Here is a 27,972-nt window from a genome sequence, read left to right on the forward strand (position 1 = left end):
GCGCGGGGAGCCCCCACCGACGGCAGTGCCTCGCCGCGACTCGCCCGCGCCACACGCCGCTCCGCGCTGCGCCACTTCGCCGTCATTACCGCGCGATACTTTCACGAAACGAGAAACCGAGTTATGCGCGGCGTAAACGCAACCGCGACCCCTGCCGCCCCCCGCCCCGGCGCCGCCCCCTGATCCCGATGTCTCCCAGCCTCGAGGGCATCATGTTCAACCGGAGCACCAACCTGTCGGCGCGGCGCCCGCTCCTGGAGACGTGCCGCGGGCAGGCCGTGGTGCAGCCGCCGCGCGCGCCCCCCCGCGACCCCTACCGGCCCCCCGTGGTGCCCCGGCTCGTGCCCGACTACCCCCTCGACAACTACCGACCCGACTACTGGAAGCCATCGAACGTTGAACTCGAGAAACGACTGCAGGAAGCTCGCGCGCGCGACAAAGTCGGCTACTTTCAAGGCAAAGTAGCGCCCCCGGACTTGAGTTTGGACCGGAGAGAGGCGGAGCTGGTGTTCCGCTTCGACCCTCACGCGTCGGCGGAGTACCTGTCGTCGCAGCCCCGGGCGCCGGCCCCAGCGGCCCCCGTGCGCGCGCCCCCCGACGCTGACGGGCCCTTCGTGTTCGGGGTGCACAGCCCCAGCCAGTTCCCGCTGCGGCGGCCCGACGAGGACTACGACTACTCGGAGGTGGCGGAGGAGCCGCGCCTCCGCGACGACGTGTCCGAGGACCTCAACTGCTGTGATAGAGTCAACGAGTGGGCCGTGCGCGCCAAGTCCAAGAAGGCGAGAACTTTGAATCGTATGTTTCAGATCAAAGACAGGAGAAAGGTTAAATGTGGCAAGAAGGAGAAGATAAAGTGTGTGTTGGTGGGTGACGGGGCCGTGGGCAAGAGCTCCTTGATCGCTGCGTACGCGCAGGACACGTTCAGTGAGGATTACCAGCCTACAGCATACGACACATTTAATGGTGAGTGTGGGAATATACATGACTACGTGCTGCAACATCAGTACACTATATTACTTAATTACCAATATTAGATAGGTAGTTAAAGTTAGACAATAATATTGATAATAATAAAGAAACGGTAAAAGTATCGTCAAGGTAGCCAATTATCGCAAATGGGCCAAATCGTTTAGATCATTGGTACTCAACCTTTTTTATATTAGGGCCACAAACACGTTTAAGTCATGGCGTCGCGGGCCGCAAGCAAATTTTTACTATTATGATGCGATGTAAACTATCGAATAATATAGTGCCACAAACTTATCTGTTCCGGTGAGAGCGAACTAAATTGGTCCATATAATCTATGTCAATATGAAATTCATTTAGTAAGTAATGAGGTATGGACCAATTTAGTTCACTCTCACCGGAACAGATAAGTTTGTGGCACTATAGTTAATAATATAAAAAAAACACATGCATATTATACTACTCTGTGTACAAAGTATGAGGATTAGATCAATAAAACAAAAATGATTGTTATTCATCCAAATTTATTTTATCACCCTCAAAGTAGGTACCTGTTTATGCTCCTTCAGAAACGATACACATACGCCAACGAATTATCCAATATCATAACATTTTTTTAAACGCTCTTTTCAGAGTTGTGTTTAGTACTCGCGGCGACTTTTCCTTTTATTTGTCTTCTATCGATTGTTCGGGTTATGTAGAATTTAATACAGCAAATTCGACGAAGGCCAGATTTGTGAAAAAAAAAATCGGGAAAAGATTTTTCACCACCCGTTTTTCGCTAAAGGATCATCATGATTTTTTGAGCAAACACTCAACAAATACCATCGAGCATCCACCATATTAACCAGATATGGCTGCAGCTCACGGCTTTAGCTTCTTCTTTTTCCTAAACTCAAATGACCACTTCGAGGCACTGCTTTCAATCGATAGAAGACAATAAGGAAAAATCGCAAATACTAAACACAAGTCTGAAAACAGCGTTTAAAAATGTTGTGGTTATTGGATAATTCGTTGGTGTAGGTATGTGTATCGTTTCTGAAGGAGCAAACTTTGAAGGTGATAAAATAAATTTGGATGAATAACATTTTTTGTTTTATGAATATAATCCCGATACTTTTTACACAGAATATACCTAGGTATATTCTCTATTATCTCTCATGGCACGCGGGCCACTGATGAAGGCCCGGCGGGCCACATGCGGCCCGCGGGCCGCAGTTTGAGTATAGCTGGTTTAGATAATGAGTGATTACGACACTGCTTGATAGACTGCAAATTTGAATTCTGATTCAATTACACCTTAGTCACAGAATAATAACTATTCCTTAGTTAGTTAAGTAGGTACATCTAACTTAGGTACACCTAAACATTCATTACCTAATTATATTTATATCCTCCATCCATAAAGAGAAAATAACCTGTGGAGGCAGAACAAAAAGGGAATCAGAAACTTTGTATCTTGCTGTGAAATTAACGAGGTTTCTAAAGAGAGTCAACGACCACAAAGAGCCCGTGGTCTTGGGTCTTATCAACAAAAGAACTTGTTTTATAAACGATCGTAACACAGGCGGTCGTCAGTTAAAGTTCCTGCTACGCTTTCATAATTATTTTAAAGATATTAATTTACTGTAAATTTTGTGTTGTGCAACGATTGCAACGTAAAAATACGCAGAGATTCCCGAGTTGTAAAACTTATTACAACTTCGAGTGAAAGGTTTATGAATGCCTATTCTATTTGATGTCGATTTCAGCGGAGAATCTAGATTTAAAAGAGTTTCCTGAGCAATAAATTATTCCAACTAAGATCAAGCTAGCATTTCCAGAAAGTAAAAAACAAACTATTAAACCTGATAATAGGATTCCCATTTGGCATTGACTACCGAGATAATACTGCAACAATACTTAGGCACGTCACGATAACGATACACTATCAAAATGTGTTGGAGTAATCAAACGACTATCATATATGATAATATGATATGAACTCATGCAATGATTACAATTGCAAGTTCGTGAAATACAACACCCGGTATTTTTCCTAGCAAAAAAGAACATTATGTACTTAATTCAAGACAGTATTACGTCGTCTGCTAAGATTACACAAACACAAAACTGAGATACGAGTTAATTACGACTGGTTTAGTGGCTGTTTAAAAAATATGGTTACAAAACTTACAAATGTACCTACTTATTTCTGGTATTTTAAAACAAAGCTGGACGTATTGGTAAGGTCAAAGCACCTAACTATTAGATATAAATTATATATTTTTTAATATCTGGCTCATTATCATGAAAATCACCAGCATACACATTACTTACCTACCTAATAGAAAACACGTTTAATTTGCTGATTTTGTTTTTTTTATTTGAATATTTATTTCCTTAGTTGGATTCATAAATTGTTATTAAAAAGACAAGCACAATAATATTGTAGCTAGAGTTCCATCATACCTATTATATCAGGGAAATTCTGTCTAACTATATACCTGATTGTACTGAATAACAAGATATAAGTATATCACTGTGAAAGAGTATAATAGTTAAAGACTTTAAAAAGGTTCAAATTATGTGGTACTTATTAATGCTTTAGTTTAGAAAAGGGAGAAAAGCTAATATTTGAAGGTCCTTTCTTTTCACACTACAGATGCAAAAAATAAGGTGAAACTGGTTTTACCGTAATCCAAAACCTTTATTCCATAAAGTAGGTACCTTACCTATGTTTTTGTTGACGTACCTTGGACGAGCATTAATAAGGCTTCCAAACTCACCATAAAGACACAGCTTAGGTAGGTACTTTGAGGTATTGCTTGCATTTCAGGTACAGAAACGAAGTCAAGCCAATTAGAAAGCAATGGAAGACTCTCAACATAATTCCGCATTATTTTTGTGTTCAGAATACATCTTATCATACCTAGGTGTTTCTGCAAAAAAACTTTATAGTTATTTCTAACATACAAGCATATTACACACCCTAAATTTCGACGTTCAAACCTCGAATCCCATTCGTGTAAAAGAAAAAAAAATTGTATGAGTAGGTAGATAGATCTATGTCTTCACCATTATAGTTAATGTGAGGTTATCTACGAGTTTCGTTTTCAGCTTTCTTTATTAGCAAGTTTGGTTCGTAGTTGTCACCGTAACCAAATGATTTACATCTTCATTCACAATTATTTCTTCGTGCAGTGGCGATGTCGGATACATATTAATGGTAGGGCCAGACAATGCACTTTCGCCACTAACTACTTTCTTAGTTCCTGTTTGATTAGACTGCCTGACTAGGTTTCCAATCTTCCTAAGCCAAACAATAATGATGTAGTCTGAACTGAACTGACAGTCTGAAGTATTATCTAGCTTTTCTTACATTTTACTGATTGTAAATAGCTTAACTATTAAATTAAGTGAGTAGGTACATAAAGTGACTAAATTTAGAAGTGCGTTTATCAGAAACTTGCAGGAAAGAGGTCGAATACTCAATTCCAATTTTAAAACTGCGAGATGTTTGTTAATTTGTGTTGTGTTTGTGCGTGAACTAAATAGATTGCACAAGAAAGCGACCCATTTCCGAACTTATCGACATTATATTATGTGGGACAACCTGTTGCAATGCTACCTCTACACTCTACAAGTTTACATGTTGCAGGGAAAATGTTTACGATGCGATGTCTGGCCATGTTGCGTTTAGACCTGGTTTCTCATGATTCTGTTAGTTACAGTCTCAATAACGGATTTGCTGACGACGCGTTTAAGGATTATTACCCTTGTTAATGGACAACATTTCATTTTCTTTACCCTATATTTTTATTAGCTGTTCTGAAAGATTATAAAAAATTAGGGGACCCGTGTTTTTTTATTTTGTATATACATGAATTTTTGCATGTTATTTTTAACTTTAAACTTAATTATTTTAAAACCGGAAGTGACATCACATATTAGGCACAATTTTTATTTTTGTCTATTGCCTTAGTCTCGAAAAAAAACATAAAATGGCACTGACAAGTGACATTTAAACTTTGTTTACATGCCAACCAACAAATGGGTCATTTTCAAATGACATTGATATTTCTGATGATACAAAGTAGGTACTTATCATGTAAAAAAATAAGCAGAAGCATTTTTTCAGCTATGTAGGCGGTGGCATGCTCTGGGACATATTAAATAGAGGTCATCTCTTAATAAGTACTAACCATTTTATATGATAAATTAAAAAAATAGTCAGAAAGTGTCAGAACAGAATTTATGAAAATGACCCAAATAAACAACAACGACTCGATAAAACGTCAACGTCAATCAAAAATGAAAGTGACAGTTACTTTGTTTTTAAATCTATAGGCTTTGATCATCAAAATGCATCGCACCTGATGCATGACGTCATCAGCACTTTTTTACTATTTTATGATTTTCTCGAAAATGATACATCCAAAAAATACAAAAACATTTTTTTTGTGGCCTTGAGAGCTAAATCTCGAAATGGTTTTCGATTTATAGCAGCTTTAGTTTTTTGAAATGTTGTCCATTGGATGAGTCCCATGACGAAAATCTAATAGACCATTCATAAATCAAGCATTATGTGAATCATTCACTCACACTTCATTCAATATTCTGTCATATTCATTGAAATTGGTGTCTATGTCTCTATAATGTCAAACAACCTCAAATAACCAAACTTTTTGGTTTTGTGGTTGCCATGGTTACTATTTCTATCGAGGTTGTTTTTTGACATCCGTCATTGAAAATAATATCATTACGCCATGCCCTTTGAAAAACAATACAACGAACTAGATGGAGTGTCAGTGCAAAAGAAAGGACTCAACAAATAACACCTCAATTTCTAAGTAAGGTCTTATTTTAATATATTTTGTTAGTAGATTTTTCACTTAATTCAATAGTTCTCATTAAGTCATTAGGTTAAACTTCTTATATCTACCTCTGTGGTCTAGTGGTAGAAGCTCACCTCCATCACCCAGGGATCCCGGGTTCGATTTCCAGGTAGGGCCATCAATTTGTGTTTCTATATTGCGGTTCCAAGTTAGGTTAGGACATTAAATTAAAACTTTTATCTCGGTTTGACATTATATAAAACCCAGACAATATTTCGCTTCATTTTTTATGTCACACAACATCTAGTTCGTATATTGTTTATCAAAGGCTTTGTTCATTTTTCCATCTTGAATCTTGACAGAATGAGTGACAAGTAAACAACCCGTTGCCTGGTTACCGGTCTTAACCAAGTCTTAGCGGAACCCCACAGCAGCAATCAAATTTATCACCCGATCAAGGGAGTTAACCCCGTGATTTAGCATGGTGGGACACTCACTAACTTTAACGGTCCAAAATGTAACCAAACCGAGGTATTTTTAACCTAACCGAATGGTGTGAAATTAGGCCTTAGACTATTACTTCAAGCATCATTTGTTTTTAAATTTAACTGCCAATGTTTCTTATGAAATATTATCTTCCGTATGTTACTAAAGAGTTTAGACATCGAAAGAGACTTTCAACTTTTTACCATCAAGAGGAATGTAGGAATTAAATTTATGAACAGCTCTGCAAGTGGAACCAGAAACGATAAGTTACCTTGCTAGGTAACTGGTCCCTGATAAAGGGGCAGGTGATAAATCCAACCTACAACTAGACAGGCTTTAAACGCCAACGCAGTCGCGCAGCCATGTTAGTTCTTCCCAGCCAGCTGTGTTGTCGGCAGCTGGCTCAACTCTTTGTGCCAGTGCGTTCGTTCTGAGAAAAAGAAAAAAAAAGACTCGGGCCATTACCTTTTTAAATAGAAAAGGCAAAGGCGCCTGCGTTAGAGGCTGTTGCATCGGGGGTTCTACCTTGATGGTTTTTTTTATCAATTTGTGGAGCCTTGGAGCACTGTCAGCACCCATTATGGATGCCGGCTTAGATTAAGAATGACGAGGCAATGGGAAAGATAGGGATTCCTTGTGATGTTATTCGTTTAGAAAGGAATCTTTGGGTTCCACAACTTACAACATTTGTCCGTGAACTTTTTCTCCTAAACCCCAATCTGTGTGATAGGTACTTGCATACACTACTCTAGCTAGATCATAATAGTAAGGTAGTTTATTCAGCGAATACACCGTAGATACCTACCTACTTATGAATGTTACAATCTAAGTTTCAATCTTACTTTCATTATTCATCGACAAACCTTGGTTAGGCAACTAACTAGTAGGTATATCTAGCAAAAAACGTCCTTAGTATCTACCTATACTTACGTTGTAAACAGTTTTTTTTCAATCAGTGAAAGTTGTAATGCTATTCGATTTGCTTTTACTTGCGCGAATTTGAGATCCGAGATAACTCTCGAGCTAAATGTTACAAGGCTTCTCTTCTTGCCAATGACATAAATGAATTTTTCGTTTTCAATTTGTACCTGAAGTTGTGTAGTCCAGTCAACTTCTGGTCACCTCTGACTAAGACTCAGGGTGGCTTGCACAACAAAGTTAATCAAAATTAAATCTATGACCTCTTCCTCTGACATTATACTGTCAGAGCAAGAGACAAACTATTTAATTTTGATTAACTTTGTTATGCAAGTCAACCTCAGAGGCATTTGCCATTTATCTTCTGTTTGACTGACTATTTTCTTCTTTTATGCATCTCGAAGATGATATAGGAACAGTACCTTGATATTGCGTGTTACATGTCGCAATTGTACAGGTGGTACTAAGTATCCTATTCCTGAGTAGGTACTTGGCGAATGACCAGCTCCGCTCTGAAGCATAGAGTTTTCGTGTAGAACCTCACATGCATATACATATATGTACAGAGTCGCGAGCACAGGATTCGAAACCTCCGTTTACGTTGCGTATCGTCAATTGTCACTGTCAAAATGTAAGGAAAAGTAAGTTCCAAAAGTGGCATTTGTTTTTTCCGTATGTTTTAAATACGTTAAGCGTTTGGTAAAAGTGACCCTTCTTGTAGATCCAAAAATAGTATCGAATCCGGTGCTCGCTGCACTGTGCACTACGTATTTAAATCAAATTTTAAATACATTTTGTACTAGTAACTGACAGACGTATGACAGGCATGTAGGCAGGATACGCAACGTTAACGGAGGTTCGAAACTTGTGGTCGCGACTCTGTAGTCTCTGTACAGTCCAAATCATTCGAAATCACATCGGCCGAATGCGCCGATCCCACGGCCTCTCGATCGAATAGAAATAAATGATTCAAAATTCGTCGGTATTCTCTTGCGTAACTCACGCCGGCCTGTTTGGAGTATGAACCGTTACTTTAATAGCATTGTATTTAAATAAAATGTATTTAAAGCTACTTCAACATTTGTTGTGTCAGCTTTACACAGGGAGGTGTGGATTTATATGAGCTTTGTGTCATAATTATTCATGATGATAACTTGTGATCGGGGTTGTGAAACGGCAATGTTCCCATGGGTAAGCAAGATTTTTTTCTTGTGCTTAGTAGCAATAGAAACAATTAATATATTAATTATGGACTTATTGTTTTATGGGAGTACTTATATAGATATTAGGACCTAGACCTTAGGGAGGTGCCTACTACCTACATCACTAACGAGGGGTTGGTATTCCAATGGACAACATTTCATTTTCTTTACCCTATATTTTTATTAGCTATTCGGAAAGTTTATAGAAAATTAGTGAACCCGTATTTTTTTATTTTGTATATACATTAATTTTTGCATGTTATTTTTAACTTTAAAGTTAATTATTTTAAAACCGGAAGTGACGTCACATATAAGGCTCAATTTTTATTTTTGTCTATTGCCTGAGTCTCTAAAAAAACCATAAATGACACTGACAAGTGACATTTAAACTTTGTTTACATTCCAACCAACAAATTGGTCATTTTCAAATGACATTGATATTTCTGATGATGGAAAGTAGGTACTTATCATGTAAAAAAATAAGCAGAAGCATTTTTTCAACTGTGTAGGCGGTGGCATGCTCTGGGACATATTATATAGAGGTCATCTCTTATTAATAAATAAAAAAAATAGTCAGAAAGTGTCAGAACAGAATTAATGAAAATGACCCAAATAAACAACAACGTCACGATAAAACGTCAACGTCAATCAAAAATGAAAGTGACAGTTACTTTGTTTTTAAATCTATGGGCTTTGATCATCAAAATGCATCGCACCTGATGCATGACGTCATCAGCACTTTTTTACTATTTTATATTTTCTCGAAAATGATACATCCAAAAAATACAAAAATATTTTTTTTGTGGCCTTTAGAGCTAAATCTCGAAATGGTTTTCGATTTATAGCAGCTTTAGTTTTTTGAAATGTTGTCCATTGAAAACAACTGACTAACAAAGTTACGAACTAATGAAAGAAAACAAAATGGTTTATAAATGCGGCCTGTTACGAAATTTTTGGTGCAAAAATATTTAGAGAAAGTTATGGAGTGTAACAGAGTTATATAATCATCACGACAATGACGAACAGGGAAGCCGCTATTTAAAACGGAAACGCCTATCTTTACCAACTTACTCATAAACATTCTTCCTACAAGAAGCCTGCTATGCTTCCTCGGTTATCTAACTAAAAGGCATATTACGATTGTAATGACTATGCAGATTTATAAGTATTCTTACTGCAGTAGAATATTAAAAACAAAATGTAGAGGTATTATTATCGTAACCGATGAAGGCGACGTTAAATATCCTGTCTCCCTATCGCGAACTTGTTTTGACAACGATTTACGTTTTGACTACACGATAGGGCCCCTACCATGTACCAACTACCAACGTAAATAACTCAGGGAAAATATACTAAAGTTCTGTCAAAGTACTAATAGCCAATGAAGGCGACATTGAAACAAATTATAGTTATAGTTCAAGATCACACACGGTAAGTTCACGACAGTACTGAACCGGAAACGTGCGTTTAATTTAAAGGTGCAGCTTCCGGTTTGTCGTGACTTTGGCAGACCAGACGCTGCCCTGCCGCATTCTTCGAAACAACTCAATATTTTAGGGATCCAGTTTATACAGAGTGTTGCAAAAATGATATAAGTAAGTACCTAGTACTAAACCCGAAAGTAACTGATCGAAATTTCGTCTAAACGAAGTAAACAGCCTTAATTTTACTCTCGTAATGGAGAAATTCATCATGTGTATCATGGCTTTAGAAAGGATCCCCGAAGTTCATGTAAACAAAATAATATTTCTGACTGAGTTCAACCGTTTGGAATCTAACTACAATACCCGTCACCACTCAGACTCAAAATCAATTTCAACGATTTCGTCGACGGATGGTGGAATCCGCATCTTTGTCCCAGTCGATAAGGAAATGTATCTGGCCACGTTACCCAATAGCACGTTAGTAACCGGTTACCGTGCACGTGCGTCCTACAAGCATTCGTGACTACAATGTTACTGATGTTCAGGATAGTGTGGAAGAAAAATCTATTGGTAGACTATCGATAGTTTCCTTCATGCTATACATAACTACATGGTAACTAAAAGTCGCGCTATGTTGGAAAGAACTTTCGTTAAGAAGCTAGGTTACTAGTGGAAATTTACGTACCTTATACGTATATACAAACATAAATTTCCTTACGTACATAGGAACATTTTAGTTTCGTAGACTCAGACGAAAATTCATGGAATGGCGCTATAGTCCTTAAAAATTAAATATATGTATATAAAATCAATCAAAAAGTCACTCATCCTTGAAAACTAAAACATAAAAGAAGATGTTAACAAGCTAATTACTTACCGTTAGTGTCCTTAAAGATTCCGTTTTTGTAACAAAGTATTAAATTCAGGTCAAGATGAGTTATTTGCGTGGTTTCAGGAAATAATTGACGTTTTAATTAACTACAAATGAATGTTTGAATTGAATATTTACATTATTATGAGTATAAGAATACCTACCTATTCATGAAATTGATGTTTTCTTGTATGTGTGTATAAAATACATTTGAAATAAAATTAAGTACTTATAACAATATGAAGCACCCTATTTAATTAGTAGGTGCCTTAAAACGAACTTCTTAAGAGTAGATAGGTATACTTAGGTAGGTATACTTTTAGCTTGTCGATATTTATTTACTGACCTACCTTACCTATGTACATACATAGATAGATAAGTGCACATTATTTCCATCAACCTACTTGGTTAATTTCGCAAATCTTTAACCGTTCTTCCTAATGAGGTGATAAGGTGATGTGATAATGATAACACTATTACTTAAGTGTGCCAAAACTGTTTCGGAAGCTCGTTATGAAAGATAAGGAGCTTTCGAAACAGTAAAGTAACTATTAGAACCGTCTTACTCCTGTATAATTCAGAATCACTTCTGTGCAGCTCACAGCTCAGACGGTATATAGGTCCTAAGTTTTAATTAAATTCAACTAAAGTGGTTAAAATCTGGCTGAATTGGCGCACATGATTAGTTATATGTAGAGTAATTTTAATATAGAGCCTGCGTTTGGCTAATGTCTGGTTAATGGCTACCACTGTCTAAAAAATAAGGTCAGACTGCATGTATTTTATCTGACAGGTAGCCATTATCCAGACATTGTGAAACAGGCCCTTATACTTTTATTACTCCTTGTCATTAGATACCTTACTTATTTAAGTTAGTTGAAATGGCATAGACCTACATAAACTTGGAACCACTATCGAACGGGTTAGCCATAAAGCTGCACTATCTCTAGCTCTAGCCCTACAAAAGACATGAAAAAAAAAGTTGAATCAGCTGCCACGATCCATAACCAAGCAGACTGGTCGGCTCGATTACAAAAACAGAAATTACACACACGACGGCAAAGTGAGAAAAAACACACGGTTTCTTAAACCAGATCTTTGGCGAGAAAATTGTTGCACCTGCGCTGCGCCCGCGCATCGCTCTTGACGGAACCACTCCGAGCTAACCGGAGGTAACAGGCAGGGTACTATACGAAATCACATTATTTGAACTTAAAAACGATTATAGTCATCTCACAAAAACACGTAAGAATAAAATATTATTATATTGCTAAAACCTGGAGGCGTAGATACAGCACTCATTAAACTTAGGTATAGTTAGATATAACATCCCGTTTTATTAAATACTAATCGGCTTTTATAAACTCTTTTCGAAACGAAAAAGGATAGAATTAAACCACCATGAACAAACACATTGCTAAAAGCTAACAACTGCCAGGGACCAGACCCAAGTCTAACTAAACCTGGACAACCTGTCTGCCACATGATTTCACAGCCACGACAATTCATTACTCCTTATGAATTAAACGTTAACTTGTAATAAGTTTATGAATAAAACATCAGATAGCTACAGGTGTTGGCAAGGGTTGATGCTCTCTGTAAATGGTGTTCGTAATGACGTTATTTGCATTCATTTTTGTTTATTTTAACTTCAATTTAATAGGTACAGGTTTGGGAAGGTTATGGCAGTCTATTGAACTGAGGGTAGACGAGGCGGTAAAGTTTATGGGCAATTCACGACTGATCTCAACACGTAATCAAACCTATTTTATTGTCTACATCTACATCGATATTGCAGGATTTAAAAAAAGGGTAAGGGTAGGTAAGTAGTTGAATAAATTAGACTTATGCGGATTCCGATAATATTCATCAATCAAATATAAAAAAATCTAGTCAGCTAAGCTGCTTTCACCAGGTCTTTCGATTGATTCCTCCTGGCATTTCTCCTCACCTTATGTATGGAGTCTCATTGGTCCTGGATCCAGGCAGACCAGCCTACTTTGACAGTTAATCACAACCGGCTACTCTTTCTGCATGTAGATCGTATGCCTACTCCAAACCCATTTTCATAACATCCATATTAATCGACCCTACTACGTTGTCATTGAAGTTACAATCGTCTGCTTTAATCAAGTGAGGGAGTACATCGCTACTGCACCTGAGGAAAGACCTTATGGCGTGGGATTAGGGGTGATATTTGTATATGAGAAGGGTCTAGTAAAGCTGGGCACATGGTAACGGTGTGTCCCGTGTAGCCATGACCGCGCGTTCGGACAACTCATTTGGTTCATTCCATCACGATCTGTGGGAATCTACAGGATTGCCTTCCAACATACGTTAAGATTATGGAAACTCCCATGTCTACAGTGGGATGGTTTTAGCTTTTAAAACTAGACAAGAGTTACTCTAGCAGCTCTCAAGCTAGACAAAATCGAAAGAACGATGGCGGTAGAATACATATTATGGAAGGAGATAGAAAATTTATATTTCCTAAGTTAGACCCCCTATCTAGGGCATCCCGGATTCCTGGCTTTTCTCTCACGGGCTATAAGCATGAGTTCGAATGTATTATTACTATTACGTAAATTAAAACTATTCTTCTCAATAACCATGACGGAACAAATTAGTTTTGCATTGATACAATCTTTCGCGTTTCATATCTCATGTTTCGTAAAACTTTCTCTACCCACCGTACCGAGCTACAGAGTAAATGTAGAGACTACATAAAAACCATAGTCAATACCGGAAGAACCTGCATTTTTTTATTATGGCGAGCACGCGGCATGCTCTGTTGCATTCTGCCATGATTCCGCCTCACCTCACGTCATGTGCGACTAAGTTTTGACATGGTTTTGGCACAAGTTTTGACACCGATCGGTGAAACTTGGCTGCAACGCTGCAATCCTCGGGAGAGTAACTGGATTATCATAGTTTTCATACACGATTTATAATTAAAGAGAAAAGATTTGTGTATATGTACCTACCTACATAGGCATGTGTTTGAAATATATATACTTACCTATTTATAAATAATCATTAAAATATTCATGAAAACCCCGGTTTAGAGAGTTCTAATAATCATTCTGCCGAAATTATCTCAATTGTGCTTAATTACGCTGTGGTCCGTTGACACTAATATCTAGATTTAGGTTGAAACCTTGTTGACACTTGGAACAGTTGGAACTACCCACTTCCTCGGTCGTTAGACTCATCATCAGTCATTTAATACTCCACTGGTATAATAATAGGAGATAGCTAATTACATAAACACATAAGTGGTGGCACTAGTAGTAATAACCTGGAAGTTATATGAATTCCACGCACGTTTTGTCAATAAAGGACGCTTGTCTATGCATATTGATATCTTTGCATAAACTGCTTGTGAGAATAGAGTAACTGCATATATACAGGGTGTACAAGTTTACTTACTGTGGAAGATCGAAAAATAATGTTTATTTCCTATTATTTTCAAGAACATTGAATTACATTTACACCAAGTAAGTGCAATCGTGTACGAACCTTTATGTTAAAGTTAAATAATTATAGTACTTACATAAATTATTAAATATTATAAATGAAGACTAAAGAAAATATTACAGAACAAAGTAAACATTCACAACTCTCACAAGCTCCAAATAAAATAAAAATGTAACAAATGAAATCGCCATTTATCCGCACATCTCTGAGATCTTTAGCTGATATAATAATACAAATGAGTCCTAAAATAATTTCCCTCTAGCGTATGTCACTGAGTGTTGATTTTGTCGCTTTTGTCTCACATTAGTCACACGTGCTGTTATTAATAGTGATCCGATTCCGCTAATGAGTTTTCTGGAGTAAATTTACCAATAGAGAAAAACAAAAACAATTGTTTTGTAAATGTGTAAAACAGGTGCCTAGTGTCCACTAAATTTAGTTATTCCTAGAAATGGTGTAGGATAGTGGAGTAGTACGGAACATCTAGTTCATTCTGCTAAAATAATGAGAAATCTAAATTTTCACACGAAGGCTGTCATCGGATAGGTTTAGAAATAGAAGTAGAGTTTCAGTAAGTACCTAGAAATGGGTTACCCAGGTCCCTTCTATGCTTACCTTGAAGAAGACTCGATATAATAATATATTAACCTATAACCTATTAACACCTTGATGGCAATAAAATATTTGATTTGATTAGATTATCCCGCGAATGAACAGACAGCTAGTAAGTTGTTATAAAGTACCTCTGAAACGGTTCATCTGAAATCTAACTGTCCAATATATTACTGATACGAATGTTTTTTTAATCTAAATGACGTGATCAGGAGTGATCTTAGGTACGATTATCATTATCAATCTCAGTTCTAACCGCGGTTTTATTAGCAAACCCTAATTAGTCACTTTCCAACCTTTATAGACATGACCATTGATCAGCTCAGTACCGAAATGTCCATAAAAATGGAAGACTGTCGTTCTGGCGCCACGTCTCGTGACGTCATTGCCCCATTTAGGTATCCCTTTTACTGTCGCTCTTGGATTAAAAATATACGAACAAGATGGAATTAAAAGGAACGTCTCGACAAATAACACCCCACTTCTTCCACTGAGCTCTCATTTTGGACTAGTTCGGTTAGAGGCTTTGTGACTTTATTCATTGGTACAATGGCTGTCATTAGATTGCACTTAAAACGGTTTGACAGTAAACAAAATGCGGACACTTTTATGCTTTATTGTTGTACTAGCTATTCCCGCGAGCTTCGCTTCGCCTTAAAAAGTTTTCCCGTGGGAATTACGGGATAAAAACTAGCCTATGTTCTTTCTCAGGGTCTAGACCATATGTATACCAAATTTCATTCAAATCCGTACAGTAGTTTAGGCGTGAAAGAGTAAGAGTAGACATACACAGTTATTTACGCATTTAGGCCCACTTGCAGAAACATATTAAATCTAGATTTAGTGTTAAATCTCGATTTAGTGTAAAATTTTATATGGGCTGACGTTTCTTAAATCGACATTTGACACTAAATCTACATTTAATATGTTTCTGCAAGTGGCCCTTATTATATTAGTTAGGATTAGGATAGTTAGGATTAGTTAGGATGTGACGCACCATCTGTTCGTATATTGTTAATCTAAGGTGTCGCTTGTGTGTTCGCCGGCGAATCGACAACAAACGGGGACAGGGAAAAAGGAACATTTCGTAACGGTAGTGGCAATCGGGTTACAAAGACTTGACTTGAGATTAGCTAAACTGGTGCTACTATTGTTTGTTGTTAGAGTTGTCCGTAGGACACTAAGGGCCACTTGCACCAACATATTAAATCTAGATTTAGTGTTAAATCTCGATTTAGTGTCAAATTTTATTTGGACTGACGTTTCTTAAATCGAGATTTGACACTAAATCTAGATTGAATATGTTTCTGCAAGTGGCCCTAAATGTGCCTTCAGAGTAAAAGGGTTATTGGAAAGTAAAAAGTTTAAATAAATAAAATACATAAATAAAAGACAAGGTGGTTATGAAAACTCCCTAGTTTCTTATCTGAATATGTTTTTGCACGAGTTACCATTTTTTTTGCTTATGGTTTAATAAAACAAACCCATTGTTTGTACATTGAGTTAGTTATTTACAAATTTTATAAAACTTTTATGTGTAATGCCCATTCGAGAAAAATAAAATTTTAATTTTCATACCATAGCAACTACCCTATTCACTATCACTTTGAAATCGCTATATTGCCAGGAACAGGGCTCCTATGTGGAGTTATTCTCCGTCACCAATGATCCCATCACCCAATTATTCACACACACCACTTGTTTTTTTATCGTTAAAAGTATGACTAAGAATATGTCGGTCACTCGGTCTCTTTGTTACAATTTAATACGAGTTTAATGATTCTACGTAAGTATACTGTAGATAAATATTCAAATTTAAAGTCAATTTTTTTTATTCATCCTTTAAATATTGATTTTACTGAAGAACGTGTTTTTTTAGAAACTACTCTTTTTAAATTTGTAACCATCTTTTTCCACACTTGCAGTATTTAATTACACTCACGGGCAATGAAAAGGTTCCACTCAGAAAAGCAACAAATTACTTCAAAACGGAAAAGGCTTAATAACGTGTTCTGCAACATTGAAGTACATTTAACAGAGCCTCAGGATATTACCAACTAAAAACGGTAATATTTTGTTCCAATATTAAATTAAATCTTTGAAAAAAATGGGGTCGTTTGGAATCAGAATTTTGTGAGTGGAACTTTTTCATTGCCCGGGAGTGTATAATGGGGTACTTACTTCGCCTTCATGTAGCATCGCCGTGGGGTACCCTGTATAGTAGGATCCTGTTTACCCTTTGGGTTACGGAACACAGAAAATCTTCGATAATGACAAATGATACAAAAACTGGTGAAAAGAAAGGTTGCCATTTAAAATTCCAGCCGACACTTGATGAATGGCCGAGTAAAGAGCAAAATGTGAAATCTTGCAGTTACAACCGGTTCCCTACTTTAATATTTTTCAACGTTTGTAAATATTTAAGTAGGCATGATTATTTTGTAAAGAAGTACGGAACTAAAGTATAATTTATCAAATTCAGTTCCTGTATTTTAATGATGAACCGTATAAGAAATCCCTTTTATTATTCTAAAAAATAAATCAAATATATATAGATAACTTCCTAGGATTCTCAGGTTAAATATTAAAAACATCTAGGTAGGTATTTACAAAATGATGATTCATAACATAGAACAACGCGGACTCGGGTGTAAGATTGTAAGCATGACTTATGCATGACAAATATTTTCTCCATTCAAAGTATAACTCCAGAATCGAATAAATGAAATATTATTATGCATTACCAATGAAAGGAAGGAAATTGCAATCTTAACAAGTGAGTCAATCACACAACAATAGCACCTCATGCTGATTATCACGATAAGTCTTTCCATGGACATCGATAACCTTATCTTGGGGATATCTGTGTCGATGTGCAAAACACTGCACTAATTTTATTAGAAAGGTACTTACGATTGAACCAGAAAACTTTACTAACTAGAACTTTCCCGAATTTTACTAAGCGTGGTCATGCATTTCTCATATTCATTTTTCTTATTCTTGGTAACTTTTACCTACTGTCAATGCATGTGTTTAAGAAAATGTACCTAAGTATGTCCATTAGTTTTAAGGTCAAAAAGGTAAAATAAGATTTTAAAGTATAAAGGTACAAGAAACTGGAAAAAATAATCGTTTGTCCATTTTTATCTTCTTATTATCAGTTCGTAAACACTTGTTTTAATTCAAATATAAGACGCCGGTAATCCATTAATCCTGCCCACACACGTCTCGGTCGTATAATTACATCATATATGGACTTTTGCGGTAATCTGGCCAGGTTCAAGGTTTCATCTATAAAAGCCAATGTAGAAGAGTGATGATGAATCATCAGAACCAATCATCATCAGACCGTCATCACAGTTTGCAGCTCAATTAAACACACCTAGGGTTCCCAACCGAACTTAGGGCTCAGTTCAAACATCAAAAAGTTGATTGGTAGTTACATAAGTATACTTACCTAAGTATTTTTAACCTATATTTTGAGTCTGCTGATAGAAACTTCTGACTCTGCTCCGTAAGAAAAACAGACTGTTAACAAGGGCAATGAAAATAGATGTTAGTTATCAATCATATAAGGAGATAGGAACTTGTCAACGGTTCTTACCTAATATTTGCCCTTCGAAGGTATTTTCCAGGTGAATACATTAGGAAGTAGGTACTCATATTATATTATTATGTCACAGTCTATGTAAGTACCTTCATTTTTTTAATTCATCGTAGATCTTGGCGCCAATCATTAGTTTCCCACTATTTTTATTGCAGAACTATCATAGCCATAATTGCTAAGATCTAGCGCCGATTAAACTAAGTCTTTGAGTTAATTGCTCGACATGAATCATGATTTTATAGAGTAAACATTTCAATACAGACCTAAAGGGGATCATCTCACGCGGACACACACAACTCACACACTCACACTATTCTAGGAGCCGATCTAACAGTAGACGGAAAGTGTTTTAAAAATTTCGAGAACGCATAAGGTCCTTTGCTTTTTTGTTCTTACAAAAGAATTCAACGCGCGGGGGATGTTCAAATTAAAACAAAATTTTGTTGGTCAAGTTTTTTAAAATTATTTGTATTAAGAATTGACGTAATAATGCAGCATGCAGTAGAATTGAATACACAAAGTTTATATCACTGAGCTGTAAAATCACGATTGTTCATGTTCATTAAGGAATAGGCATCTACCTTACTGACTAAAGTGTTTCATTTTACCTCTACCTCCGAGTAAATCCTCTATAAATATCCTTAGCGGAATAATTACCTAGACAGCCCATATCTGGTGTGTCTATGGTTGGGCTCCAAACACAGAATATGGCGCCAAACGCTGCATACGAGATAGTACAAAGGCTCGAGAATTATGTGCGCAACCCCCGCCGTAGTCAGACCTTATAAGGAAAATTATAAATTGTTTGAGGATAACTAATGTGTAGGCTTCCGTTTGCTCTGTTTGCTAACATTTATTATCAGCTATTAGGTAGTTGTATAATTTTATCTTCATTTGTTTCTCTTGGAAGTTAAATTCTAGAATTCCGACAGAATTTTAGGAAAGCTTTGCAGTTACCAGTTAAGAGTTGTAGCTATACTTAGGTGTATCTTATGCAAATGTTTCTCAAAACAGTTTCCGGAACTAAATACAGCTAGTTTTCCTTATAAATTTATTTTCCGCGTAATCACCATTTTATATGGCAAGGTCGCTGCCAGCCGGCCCATTCTTCATAGAATCATAGCTCTATAGTTAGCAAAGGTCATCCTATCTATGGCTTCTCCACGTTTTGCGAAGGCGTTCGAGTTATGGATATACAGGGTGTTGAAAAGTGGTATCGTAAGATAAAAGTTGTTCAGAACGACCTCCTGATTCACCCCTTTTCGGCGAACACCCGCTGTTATTATAAAACAGTAAATAAGTAATGCCAAGTACTTCGGAATGAAGTAAATAATTGCGATAAATAGTCTATAAATAAGTTAAGATAGAGGGGAACAGTATAAAATATGGATCACTTAGTGTCAAGACATCATCTTGAAAGCTGAAAGGTGATTGAACGGCTGGTAAACATACCTACTTATAACTACTGCGGTACCTTCCTTAGTAGGTTCTTATAAATAAAAAAATTAATAATAATATATGTATTATGAATTAAGCACTACTACAATTTCAATTATTTTGGATATATATAACTTATGTCTGCTTTGTTATTTATGCCTTCAGGTATGCTCTTACTATCCACACACTGTTTACTAAATAAATAACTCCCTGTAAGTAAGTACCCCATTTTGTACACAATAACCACTTATAGTGACAACTGAACGACCCTACTGAATTTGCAGAACTGTAAGTTTACAAAATATTATTAAATTCACATAGCAAACTCATTATGTCGTTCTTATTACTCCTTATGTTTTGTAAACAGAAGATATACCTAGGAATGGAGAAACGCCTAATAATAAACCATTTCATATTATACATGTACTTACAAAGATTATTAATTATGTTTTAACCCGTACAATTTAGTGATTGTGATCACATAAGATACGATGTGATCTGATAACTTGATAAGACATTATCGAATGAAAATAACGGTATTGGTCGTAACGTAATTTATGATCGCACGTGCTTTTGAGAGCTCCGTTATTTTTAAAATAAAAGTAGGAACGTTGGTATTTTATTACGAGACACATGTCTACGTAATAATTATTGTGGAAGTTAATTTGATAAAACAAACTCTGCGTCGACGTACTCAAAAGGTTGCGTCTTTTTTTAAGTATATTATCGTTGAAAGTCTCCATATTTTTGAGACTTTGTCTCGTAAAATGTGTAGGTATATAGGGTTTTGCTAAAATGGTATACTAAGCCGAAACCTACAAGTTAAGCAGCATGTTACGTCTAAAAAAAAACATTCTCTATAGTAATTTTTTTTCTTTACTTTTTTATTATCTATTATAATAGCTATTTATGAATTCGCAGAAGATTAATCAAAAATTGGGACACAAGATTACTCGATAGTAGGCTCGTACGACGGATACCTCTTGGATGTAGAGATGTTTCCGTCCACTAGTAACTATTTCTTTATATTATTTAATCTGTGACGCTACATTGTATTTATTTATCACCATCATTATACCTTCTGTTGGCTGAAAGAAGCAAGCCGGTCACAACTTAGATACAGAAAATGCCACAGGAAAATTGGTCAAGTCACGTGCATCGCACTGTACCTACGTATGTAAATGGTCACCTACCAACATTTATTTATAGATGACTTGGCAGTTTACATAACTAAACAGTCGGTTGAGATTAAGACAACAAGTCCCAAGGTCGGCTCCGGCTGGATTTAAAAACAAAACTGGCTTATTTCCGTTAAGAAATACAAAAAGTTCAAACTTGTTTTGTTGAATTTGAATTTGCAATAGACAGTAAGAAACAGGTAGGTAACTACTTAGATGTTCTTTTTCAAATATTTAGCAAATAACACACCTGAATATATTCGTAACGCAATCATAATAATATATTTTAATTCATAGGTACCACGTAAGTAATTTGTGACGTAAAGAGAGTCACGGTTCTCTAAAATATGAGTCATGGAACTGATTAACTATCTATCTATAAAAGTAGGTACTTACCACAATACCGTAAGTATACTTTTTTACATCAAACATATGGTCGGTAAGTACTTACTAAATACCTATTAAAAATAGAGGTGTTTTCCCTTTTGAATGTCACGAGTTCTGATGACGACGATATCGATAAATAAGAAAGTTTTGAGAGTTTGACGCAGCAGTGAATGTTCCGTAGCCGAATCTTTAAAACGGATGTATTCGTATAAATTCGTCTGCCCGTTTCTCCCTAAAAAACCATCGAAATATTTATCAGCTTCCAAAATGTGTTGCTACAAACTACAAACATACAAACGCCAACATTCAAACTTATGATACTCTCATTTAACTGTCAAGTTATAAATGCCGCTGCCGCTGCTATGATGGACGGTGAATTCACTTCAGAAGTTGAGTAGCGGTTGTGCGGGTCCGGTTGGCGAGGCAGCGGAAACAGGCTGCGACCACGGATCAAATTCCCCCCCCACTACGCCTACTTGCCCATTCACACCGGCGATACACCCGCCAGGCATCTCTACATTGCTGGCCGCAGTTCAAACAAGGTTTAATAACCTCTTTCGCACACAGCAGTGAACAGCGAATGGTCGTTTGAGTCGTGCAAACAATAGCCGCCTAGCCCGGATTCGGTAGAAGCGTGAAATTCCAAAGCAATCGGGAATGCAGTCGGTTCATGTGATGCTCCACTGATAATACGGTAACTAAACAAATGAGTTTTTACAACAGTCTTGGCGGTTAGTTATGATAATTTTGCTAAGCTCCTAGTGCTCCTACCCAAAGCCTTAACAGTATTTGTGTAGCCCAAAATTGTGAATAAGTATCAGTAAGTAGGTATGTATGGGTGTATATAAGTATGGGTTTTTAGCAATAATGTCAAAAAAATTATCAATCATTGACGGGTTAGCCATGTAAACTTTACTATTTACATACTACTGGAATACATTGCTATGCAATTGTTTCAGGGTTCATAATATTGACCCCCGAAGCTACTGTTCGGTGCTCATCAGACCACAGCATGTCGCTACTAGCCGTATTCCATTACCAAACCATTGTTTGTGTCTTTGTTTCACGTAAGCTGGTAGTAGACTTCCCTTCATCATCATCAGCCCACGTATTCGTACTAGAAACTGCCAGTTTCAAACTGGCCTTTATAAATTTAATTGGTCAAATAATAGGTGGGTTTACATAAAACAGATTGTCGTTTCCAAATAGTCTACTATTTAGTAATCTGTGGTTTGGTATACCTACTTTACAATCCTTATCCATTCTTGGGTCCTTTGCCAACAAAATATCTTCTACTGACACCAACTTGAAATTGTCCAAACCGAATTCGATTTGGGTTCGAGCCATTTAATCCACCTTGTGAGCTCTGTCCTTGATCTCGGACATCTACCCAATTGTGAATAATACGAAGCTAATTTTGGAGTGATCCGGTTGGATTGCAGCCCGATGCGCGGTTAGGTCACCTGAACATTATGCTTTGTGAAATTATACGTTGATGCTAAATGTTTTTAGAGTTTATGTGATAAACACTGGAGCCTACTTTGTAGGATTTGTCACGTTGCTAAGTATATTAATTGCCTAATTATCAGTCTTTGACTACGCAGGGTGTACCGGGCGCGTTCAATTTAATTCGTGCAATATTAATACATAACTGAATTTGCACCAATTTTAAAATTTACTTCTTATCTACAATTTTATGCATAGTTTTTAAAATCCATACCTATCTATTAATTTAATATGTATATAATGTATACATTCAAGTGCAATATGCATCGCAGGTAGATTAAGCAGTAGGCACGTCAACCATTCGCTACTTACTGGTCAGTTACCTACTCGATTACTCGATTTTATGGCCATTTAACATGCTCCACTTAGATAATGTTACTTCGGTCATTTGCTTCACCTTTAACACAGACTCGTTTTCATGACATTCTTGAGCGATATAACATTTAAAGCTATTATTATGGCGATATTTTCATCACGCTCTGTCGAAAGGAGGGTTATTTTATTACATAACCATACTATAATGAAGGGTTTTGGTACAATTAGTAACGAGTTCAAAAAGAAAAGTTTAATTCATTGGCAGTGGCAGGTACAGTCAGCAATAGAGACTCGCTCCTTCATTTATGTTTCACGTTATCAACGTAACGGCTGCCACCTGTGATCAAACCGTTTGCACAGGGCGTGGATACTTTTATGTTTTGATGACTGCTACAGTCATTGCCAACGTCCATCACTATAAACACGGTACTTACACATTTTTTTACCTTGTCAAAGTGTAGGTACCAAGTAACGACAATACACAAATGGCTGTACTTTCTATACAAAGTATAATCTTTGATGGAGCAGTTAGAGCACACGGGGATCACTCTATATTGTTCGTCAGTATAGAATAAAACTCTCCAAGACCTAAATCTATTCTAAACTGCTTGTTATTGTTTCAGTGGCGGTGGACGTGGACGATCGCCGGGTGACGGTGGAAATCTGTGATACTGCGGGGCAGGTTCGTACTCTATACTCACCTCTCATTCCCTTATCTGGGTTCCACCAGTTTTTCTGTACACCATACTCGGGACGGCTGACAGTGGCTCGTACGCACGTCGTATGGGGACAAGGCAAAGTGAGAAAAAGGGTGAACTGAAAAAATAATAATAACATCTTAGATAAATTGGAGTTTGTCAATCCTTACTGTTAATGCTATATAGACAAGTGTAACAATCTTTACTAGCTTCATTATTACCGAGTTCATAAAACTCCTTCAAAGATAAAAGTGGAATTCTCGGTGTCGGATGAATACCTACTCATACGTTACGTAGGTAGGTACCATCTTTAAATTTCTTTCCCACACTGACGTAATATTTGTTATTGTCGCCACATTTAACTTCACATGTTGTCGAAAAAATAGCACGTGCAGTCTTATGAATGGAGATCAAACATACGATTCTATTGACATCCTACCGACATAAAAACGAAACTTTTTATAACTTACACGGTTCCCATGAGTTTCTCAAACTGAGTGAAGCCAGGTACCCGCTCTATTGTTGTGAGAGCCAAGAGCCACCTAGGTAGGTATATTTGCTGTGATTTTTTTGACTGCCTTCCCTACCTTTTGCACCGTTATTTAAAGCAGCTTAGAAAAAATAAAACTTAACGAACATAATTAGTAACATAATTATTTCTTGTATCGTAATACACCACTATAACTTCCCTGGTTACCTATTACAGATTACATTTCTTGGTGGTTTTTGAGTTATTATAGGATTGCAAAACTATAGTAATTTCAATAATAACAAGCCTTCTTACTACGTTATTGAGAAATAAGAAATACCCAAATGGAACCTATAAAGTAGCTGTGAAGTATTATTTACTCATTTACTCACTCGACTTGAGTATTTATTTTATTTTATCGAATAGATCCTTAGGAATCCGTATTCTATTCTATTCTATTCTGAGAGGGGGCGAAGATGTACGTGGCTCTCTCGGGTGGAACCTTTGTACATATCCCCTTAATTTCAGCCAGCCTAGCTTCCGAGTTAACTGGAGCAGCAAGCCTGGGTGTTCCAATAGCTGAGATAGGCGCTCTGTTGGTCCAAGAATAGATAGTCGTCTTTCTGTAGTAGATGGACAAGCTAACAGAATCGGTAATGTTATTAAGATTAAAATAGATTAATGTATCTAAGTACTTATTTATTTTAATTGTAAGTAATTAAAACTTTCTGCACTGAAACATATTATCTACAGTCCTTCCTACCTACGTTTTTACGTTAAATTGTGTTTCCTTGGACTTGGTCTTAATTAAATGTGTGTGTGGCCGACCCCAAATCGATCCATTTAATTCCTACAAAGATTCGAACAAGCGTGTGGTGAAATGACGATTGCTCATTCGACATATCTAATAGATACAAACATGCATTGCAGCATCATCGTACTCTTCCTTATGTTACACCATGGCACCAGTCAAATTCCATGTTGTAATAAATGTATATGTATCCATCTAACGAAATCTATTGAATTATCAATAGATTTCGTTAGATAGATAGAGATAGCTGTAAGTAACTTATAATTCGTATTTGTAAGAGGTGAACTCTGAGGTGCATCGTGATTGAGAAATTGGTATAATTATGTAGGTATTGCTACGTGATAGGACTGTATGCTTTGGTGTCTAATTATAAACTTTTGCTTCTACGGAATATAGGAATAGCATTGGCTACATCCAGCTATCGTTTTATAAGTCTGATCTATTCACGCAAAACGCCATCTTCAACCCTAGTGAGGTTTATAGTGATATTTAGTCAGATATTCAGTCAGATGTCAGATCTAGTGAGATTTAGAGCGATAGCGATAGCAGGATAATACACAATAAGCCCCCTGGTGAACTAGATTGAGAGATCATAGGTCGCAATCCTAGTCAATTAGGTGCGGACAGAGTCATAGTTTCATTGGTTATTCATACTGCACTTATTATTGTGGCGTTCAATGACCATTGTTCACACGCGTGCTCTATCAGTAGAAAAAAACTTGTTTGTTCGTTAACAAACAAAAGAAAAATCCTTTTACTAATTAGATTACATACGGATCGGATATTGTGTTGTTGATAAGTATACATAGTTATATCTAGTTTATTAATAACAGAAGCAAACATGTGAGGACTACTTACCTACTTAATCCTATAAAAGCTCTCGACCCTAACTATTACACTCACGGGGAAAAGAAACTGTTCCACTTACAAAATGCGGACATCAAACGGCCCCCATTTTTAAAAACATTTAAGTAATAGCAAATATGAACATAATATTTACGTTTTTATGTAGTTAAATATTGAAAAAGTTAATTTGTTGATTTTGCCAATAGAACTTTTTCATTGCCCGTGAGTGTAATCCTAAGTAGGTACTTAGTTTAGATACTAGTGATACTACCCATCGCCAACATGTCAGTTTACGCATTAAAGTCTTCGACTATCCCCCATTTGCACATCCAGCTACTGGGTTGAAAGGCAATCTCTTACCTCTATCCTGCCTTCCTTCCAGGACTCGATGTCCGGGCTCCGCGCGCTCTGCTACCCCGGCACTGACGTGCTCATGCTGTGCTTCAGCGTGGTGCGGCCGGAGACGTTCCGCTCGGTGGCGCGGCGCTGGGCGGGCGCCGTGGCGGCCGTGCGCGCGCCGCTGCTGCTGGTCGGCACCCAGAGCGACCTGGCTTCTGACGCGAGGGTGCTGCAGAACTTGAGAGTGAGTGTTGGAAAAAGAGGGGTTATTTATAGGTTAGGGTCTGTGGTATCGTAACGCAGCAGGAGAACCGATTCGTTATTTTAAATTATGTGGTAGTTCACTAACTGGTGGCAAAGATGCCTGCATGCTCATGCTAGACTTCAACTTATGTTTTGCACCTCAGAGATCACAAATCATTGTATTGAACCAAAAATTACAACAAGACCATTATCTTTTTCAGGCACGCGGGGAGCATGTGGTGACAGAAGCAGAAGCAAAAGCCCTGGCTGCGAAAATTAATGCGACCTACATCGAGACGTCTGCTAAAACCAGAAAACAGCTGAAAGACGCGTTTGACGCCGCCATCTTGGCCGGCTTACCAGTTGTAGCGGGAAAAAGGCCGCGCTGGAAAAGTCTATTTTGTCTATGCTAGGCATAGTGAGGTCCAACCATAGAATATTATTATTAAGTCTATGGTAGGTACTAACGTTCGCACTTGAAACCGTACATTTTGTGATCAAATGCCGTCATAAGTGTCTTCGTGTCGTGATTTTCGTGCTTCCTTTAGATCACAAAATTCGTGTTAACTTTTAGCTCTTTCATACCATAGAGATAATTTACAGAAAGAGCTATCCTTACCATTCGTGACTTATACCTACAACAATCGTGATTTTTAGTGCCTTGACAAAACTCGTTTCGAGTCAAATTTTACGATAGATGTAGAAGTTTTTTTTAAAGAACAACGTGTTCAAGTTATTAATTTCGATTTGATATCTACGAATACGAATAGTATGTGCATAAGAGAAGGATTAATTTTGTTGATGAGGGTACATAGTTAATTGTTGAAGTAAAATTTTAAATCAATTTAAAACATGAGTCCTTACCTGTGTAGGTACTTAAATGAAAAATTGTTTTCAAACTTGTATTTTTTTCTGCCTGCTCCAGCCTGCTCTATCTTTTCTATCTAGTAGAGGTAGTTACTTACTACTTATAGGTGAACCTAGCCTGAACCTACCCACATAGGTATTTTTATACTTTTAAGCTAGTTTAGTAGTAGAAATTAAGAACTAGTAGCTTTGTTATGTATGAATTATGAATGTATATATCGGATCTTTCATTAATTGTTGTAACGATACTCAACATGAACTGATAATTAAGTGTAATCTATTATTAATAAATATTTTTTATGGTTTCATTATGTATTTTTATTAACAAGGAGCCTTCTTGATTAAAGCATGTTTCCATAATATGAACCAGGTTATCTGTGCACAAGTTCTAAACTGGTTACATTCATCATAATATTATCATAGAGTCGTGGTGACGTAACGTAGGTATATGGTCCCGGCTCATACTCATGAGACTGAGGGTTCGAATGCTGCCAT

General features: G+C 37.0%; 1 protein-coding gene across 1 annotated transcript; it reads left to right on the forward strand.

Moving 5' to 3' along the window:
* On the forward strand, positions 1-27,785 carry LOC105382526 (GTP-binding protein rhoC). Its single transcript, XM_038122632.2, has 4 exons — positions 1-963; positions 23,828-23,886; positions 26,411-26,611; positions 26,832-27,785. The coding sequence occupies exons 1-4, from the start codon at positions 189-191 to the stop codon at positions 27,021-27,023; spliced, it is 1,227 nt and encodes a 408-aa protein (XP_037978560.1). The 5' UTR covers positions 1-188; the 3' UTR covers positions 27,024-27,785.
* Positions 27,786-27,972: the final 187 nt, after the last annotated feature.

This window comes from Plutella xylostella, chromosome 22 (genome assembly GCF_932276165.1).
Source record: "Plutella xylostella chromosome 22, ilPluXylo3.1, whole genome shotgun sequence".
NCBI lineage: Eukaryota > Metazoa > Arthropoda > Insecta > Lepidoptera > Plutellidae > Plutella > Plutella xylostella.